The 6,000-nt window shown below is 41.1% G+C and overlaps 1 protein-coding gene across 4 annotated transcripts in view; it reads right to left on the bottom strand.

Moving 5' to 3' along the window:
• The window catches only part of DGKB (diacylglycerol kinase beta), a 463,387-nt gene that overhangs the window by 314,678 nt on the left and 142,709 nt on the right, over window positions 1-6,000 (bottom strand). For all 4 annotated transcript variants that reach the window (XM_024209048.1, XM_024209050.1, XM_024209049.1 and 1 more), the window contains one exon: window positions 1,364-1,462. In XM_024209048.1, coding sequence (XP_024064816.1) covers window positions 1,364-1,462 — 99 coding nt within the window. The remainder of the gene's footprint in view (window positions 1-1,363; window positions 1,463-6,000) is intronic.

Raw genomic sequence — 6,000 nt, 5'->3', positions numbered from 1 at the left:
TATCAACAGAACTGTTAACTAAATTCCAACTTCAGGACAAAAGTCTGCCTCCTTTGCACTTGTAAAACACCATGGAAAAAAATGGAGTTGCACAAATGTAACCAAGGGCAAAATTTCACATGCAGAATCTTTATTATTGGTGATGATGCATAAGTAGTATATGTTATTATCTGAAATTCAAGTTGGCTTTCAGATCTCAGGTTGAGTTTTCAGTAGTGGTGTTTAAGAAAACAAAAAACAAAATCTCTTTCTACACATAAACTTACATTATCTGCAATCAGCGAAACACAATAATCATGGAAATCAACACGTCATTACAGATAATCTAGGAAGCTACCATTTTGCAATTTAAGTTACTAACACCAGCTTGACATAGCGTTGACTCCAGTGACTGCAATGGAGTGATTCTTGATTTACATAGTTGTGGGGTGAGACTCAGGCATTAACAAACAAACAGCAAAAAGAGAACACAGATAATTTACAAATCATTACAGACTATTTAATAAGCAGAAGCATTTTAAGAAAAAGTTTAGAGTTTAGAAAGCCACTTTTCCAAATTTTTCTGACTGCTGTATATTTTCTCAAATTCAACCATTACTTTTTTTTGTTATGAAGTGTATTTAAAATGAAATGTCCATGTGTCCATGTATATCATATCTGTTATTAGCATTAACATGATGATGCTGTGACTTTCATAAGCATAAAAACTCAATTTAATGTATTAATATAGATGTTAATTCTGAAGGTCTCTTTCTCATGACAAACTGCTTAGCCTTTTTCAGTCGTACCTATGTACAGTGTGCATTTCTTTTTCTATTTTCATTGAACTGAGTAATTGTTTTGTGGACAGTGAAATTTACTGTCCACTCCTGCAGAATAAAATACACCATAATGTTGACGCATAGCTTGCTGCAAGGCCAATGTCATCATTCTAGGTAACCTCCGGTTGAGATGAGAGACCTCAGCACTGCAGATATACAATGTGCATCCCAAGCAAAAACTGCCCATAAGAATAACTTCATTATTCTGGGAAGTTGGATCTATAAAAGATGTAAAATGTAGAAGTGTTCTGCCTATACAATTTCTGGTAAGTACAGCATGACTAAATAATAAAACCTGAGTCAGCTTCAGTTATAGCATATCCTACAGAAAGTTCATTGTCACGTGAAGGAAAATGCAATATATGGGGGGTGGGGGGGAAGCATTTCTGCCTGTAAGTCATGAACTAGAATTATCTGTTCTGTTTTGGGCTTATATAGTGCTGTCAAATTAACAAAAAGCTAAAGCAGTCAAACATTCATTCAGGTTGTTCCAATGTCTATGACACAAAGCTATATCAGAATAGAGCATATGATGAACTCACCAATACTATTGGGCAGATTGATGTGGGTGGTAAAATATGGTCCTTCAAAGGGCCACAGTCACATTCAGGCTTTAGATGTGAAGCACATTTATTATGGAGCTGTGAGGAAAAGAGAGAAAATTAATAGTCACCACAGTATCTCACTAGAATATTTCTATAAAAAACCTGTGCCCTATCTGGAATAGCGTGAATATGAATACACTAGATCAGTACAAGAATACAGGAAAATATTTAAGAATTGTTGTCAAGTGACAGAATTATTTGACTCACATACAGTATTCTAGGAACTCACTTTGCTTCAGTTTAATTATTTTTTCCGAGTTTTCAAAATTCTAAAAGTTAATTCTCTCTGTAGATCAATCAATCCTGAACAAATGAACTGCCCTCTTTTTTAAGCACATACAATAGTGAAAACATTGCTTCTCTTTGTGCACTTTTGGAAAATATAATGTGGACATATTTTCTGACTGCCCAGACTTCCAAATAGCTCAGCAGGAAGGGTAATTGTCTATGAATACTTTTCTAACAGAAATGTAATGCAGCCAAAGCAGGGATTTCTGCATTCAGGTGGAGGGGGTAAAATGACGCTCAGCTGCTCCCCCCCATCCCGCGCACAACAGTCTCTTGGAACAACTATAAAGGGGTGGCACTAGGACCCAGTTGCTGCCTCCCCTCCTGTCCACCATGTGACCTTGGGAGAAAAGTTCAGAGAGGAGCCAGACAGAGACTCCAACTGGCAGGAGCAAAAGCAGCCAAAGCGGGACCTTTTTCACCTTTGGACATTCCATTCAGAACTGTTGAATGTTCTCTTATTTTCCCTGCCCGGTACTGATTGGATGTTTGCGCCAGCCTGTCCTCTCTCTCAGTCTCTTCACCTCAGCTTCACTCCAACCTGACCTGTCCCCCTCATTCTCGCTCCTTTTCCTTCCATTTAGCTGATCTCTTAAAAAAACTGTGGAACTAACATGCTATTTGCTGCCAACATACTGTTCACTCTGCTTCTGTGTTCCACCCCCGATTCCTCCACCCTGTGTGTCTGTCTTGTCTCATTAGATTATAAGATTTTGGGGGCCAGGGACTGTCAACTACTCTGTGTCTGTACAGTGCCTAGCACAATGGGGTCCCATTTTTGGTTGCCCTTTAGGCTCTATGGTAATAAACATGATTATTATTAATAATATACTAATATACTACATCATAATATATTCTGTACAGCCCAAATATTGTCCAGGAAACTATTTTTCAAGTTTTTAGAGAAGTACAAAAAATGTAATTAGGACTATTCTTCATACAACCTATAAATCCATTTACATCCCACTTTGTTCTCTTTATTCAATTTCTCTGCTTTTCTCATTCAGCCATTCAGACTTTATTAATCTGCATTTATTCTTTATCGTTATATTGTGACTTCCAGTTTTTTTCCAGTTCTTGATCTTTGTGGTTTTACTTTTGTTCTTTCATCCATCAGAGCAATGATTTCATATGTTATCCATGGGTTTTTCTTAGTTATTAATATCTTCCCTCAATGTTTATCTGCAGCTTCTTTTATAGCTTCTTTCAGACATTCCCAAATCACTCGGTCTTTGTTTTTATTAATGATCTGCAACACTTCATCTTGGTAGTAACTTCGTATTTCTTGATTCCTCCGGGCTTCAAGGTTCCATGCTAGATAATATTTGGCTTTCTGTATCTTTCTCAGTTTGATATTCATTCTCACCACTACCAATCTATGATCTGATCTACAATCTGCACTTGGCATAATCTTAACCTTCCTAACACTATTTCTATACCTATGGTTGATCTTATAAAATCAATTTGGTTTTTACACATCCCTCCTGGTGATTCCCATGTGTGCCTTTTATTCAAAATAACTATTGCAGATAATGAGGTCATGTTTCTCCCAAGAGTCTATGAATCTTTCTTTTCTGTTGTTTCTTTCACTAAGGGCAAATAAACCAACTGCGACCGATATTCTTTTCCCTCCTACTTTTGCGTTCCATATAAGTCATATAAGGATGACTCTATTTTTCTTTCCACCGCTGATTTCCATTATTTCAATAGAATGTTTTGACATCCTCATCAGAATGTGCAGTTGTTGAGGCATATACTTGAATAATCATATCTTTTGGAAGTCTTTTTATCACTATTATCATTGCAATTCAGATGATATATTCACTTGTTCTATCCTTCCAGTTATAGTCCTGTCTACTATAATTGCCACTCCTTACCTACTTTGACATCCACCTGCACTGATAACTCTGTATTCTTTGCCGCTTAGAAGACCTGAAACAAAATCTAGACCTCTCCAGAACACTTCACTTAGTCTCATTATGGAAATGTCTAGCCTTTCCATTTCTTTACATATATTGGCTAGGTTCCTGGGTTGATTCAATCCCCTTACAGTCCATGCAGCAATCTCTGCAGTTGCCAGTTACACACATATGGCAAGGCAGGGCACGGGTTCACACTGAGGGCCAGTAATTTTGCGTGGCAGTTGAGGAATAGTAAGTCATGTTATCATGATATAACTTTGGGGTCAATACTGCACAAAGGCCCCAAGAATTAAGTGCAGCTAGTTTGGGCGTGGCAAGAGAGTTGGAATTCTAGCTTTTAGCCAAAAGGCTTAACCGACAAGGCAGCAGCGATTTTGGCAACAATCTTTTTGAATGGTGGCCTGCACTTGCCATGTCACAGTGCCATCTTTGGACATTTGGAGCATTTGCCCTACCACTCCCTGTTAATACTGTCATCAAATTGTTCAAGACTGCTTATTTGACAAGTTTCCCTGCTTATATCATAGCTAGCCTCTTTATCTAAAGGCCGTTACACCAACCTCAGCCTGTGAATGCGCTTGGTGGCAAAAGACACTGCCCCTGGGAAGTTTACCCACAACAAAACAATTGGATAAAGAGAACAAAGAGAGATGTATTAGAAGATGAAAGTCTTCAATTACAAAAGGTGACCAATGTGACCCTTAAGGACAAAAATGGACAATACAGGAACTCCTCATTTAACCTTGTAGTTATGGTCCTGAAAAATGCGACTTTAAGCGAAACGATGTTAAGCGAATCCAATTTCCCCATAAGAATTAATGTAAATGAGGGGGTTAGGTTCCAGGGAAATTTTTTTCACCAGACAAAAGACTATATATATATATATATATATATATATATATATATATATAGTGACAAAGTTCCTCCTATATCTTGGTGGGTCCTGTGCTTATTGGCAGATTTTCTTGCCGCAGAGATTCACCATGTGGGTTGGGGAACAGCCCAGAGACCTTCCCCTCTGGAAGAACCCACAGTCCAGGTCAATTGGGAGGTTTGGGGGGGAACCCGGGCCCGCCCTCTACTCCGTGTTCCAGCCCAGGGCCCTGTGGATTGCAGTTGTCTATAGTGCCTCCTGTAACAGCTGCATGACAGCTACAACTCCCTGGGCTACTTCCCCATGGCCTCCTCCAAACACCTTCCTTATTCTCACCACAGGACCTTCCTCCTGGTGTCTGATAATGCTTGTGCTCCTCAGTCCTCCAGCAGCACACCCTCTCACTCTCAGCTCCTTGCGCCTCTTGCTCCCAGCTCCTCACGCTCGCACCACAAACTGAAGTGAGCTCCTTTTAAAACCCAGGTGCCCTGATTAGCCTGCCTTAATTGATTCTAGCAGCTTCTTCTTAATTGGCTCCAGGTGTCCTAATTAGCCTGCCTGCCTTAACTGGTTCTAGCAGGTTCCTGATTACTCTAGTGCAGCCCCCGCTCTGGTCACTCAGGGAACAGAAAACTACTCATCCAGTGACCAGTATATTTGCCCTCTACCAGACTCCTGTACCCCACTGGTCTGGGTCTGTCACAATATAGAGACACACACACACACAGTATACGTTTTAAACAAACAATTTAATACTGGTACACAGTGATGATGATTGTGAAGCTTGGCTGAGGTGGAGGAGTCAGAGGGTGGGATATTTCCCAGGGAATGCCTTACGGCTAAATGAACTAGCAATTGACTGAGCCCTCAAGGGTTAACTCTCACAACACTCTCCAAGGCAGCAGGAAAGGAGGGAGGGCAGACAGAGACACACACCCTGTGTGTGAGAGAAAAAATGTGCATTTCCCCTTTAAGTAGCTGACCCCAGGCTTAAGTACACTGCCTGAACTAAATCAGCTTCCTGAGACCGCAGCTACTGCCTAGAAGCTCCCTTCATCGTGTGTGTCCCCTGCTCTATGGAAGATGAGGTAAGCGGGGTGCAGGAGCAAGGGGGAGGGGGAGACACTCCCCTCCCCCCATACAGCAAGCAGGAGTCTCTGGGAGCAGTTCCAAGGCAGAGGGCAGGAGCAGAACATGGCAGTGGGGGGAGGGACAGCTGCTGTACAGGGAACTTAGAGGAATGGGGAGCTGATAGGGGGAGCTGATAGGGGGGCTGCTGGTCCACCCTGGTTCCAGCCACCTACCAGCTAGCTGCAACGGGCTGCTCTTCCTGCAAGCAGTGGACAAAACAGGCGGCTGCCAAACGATGTTAGAAGGGAGCATTTCACAACTTTAAATAAGCATGTCCCTAATTGATCAGCAACTTAACATCGAAACAACATTAACCGGGATGACTTTAAGTGAGGAGTTCCTGTACTGTATTTGACAGA

Source organism: Terrapene carolina, unplaced genomic scaffold, assembly GCF_002925995.2.
Source record: "Terrapene carolina triunguis isolate 2854851 unplaced genomic scaffold, T_m_triunguis-2.0 Scaffold84, whole genome shotgun sequence".
NCBI classification, from domain to species: Eukaryota; Metazoa; Chordata; order Testudines; family Emydidae; genus Terrapene; species Terrapene triunguis.
The sequence above is the reverse complement of the archived record's forward strand: the minus strand, read 5'-3'. Positions and strand labels throughout refer to the sequence as shown.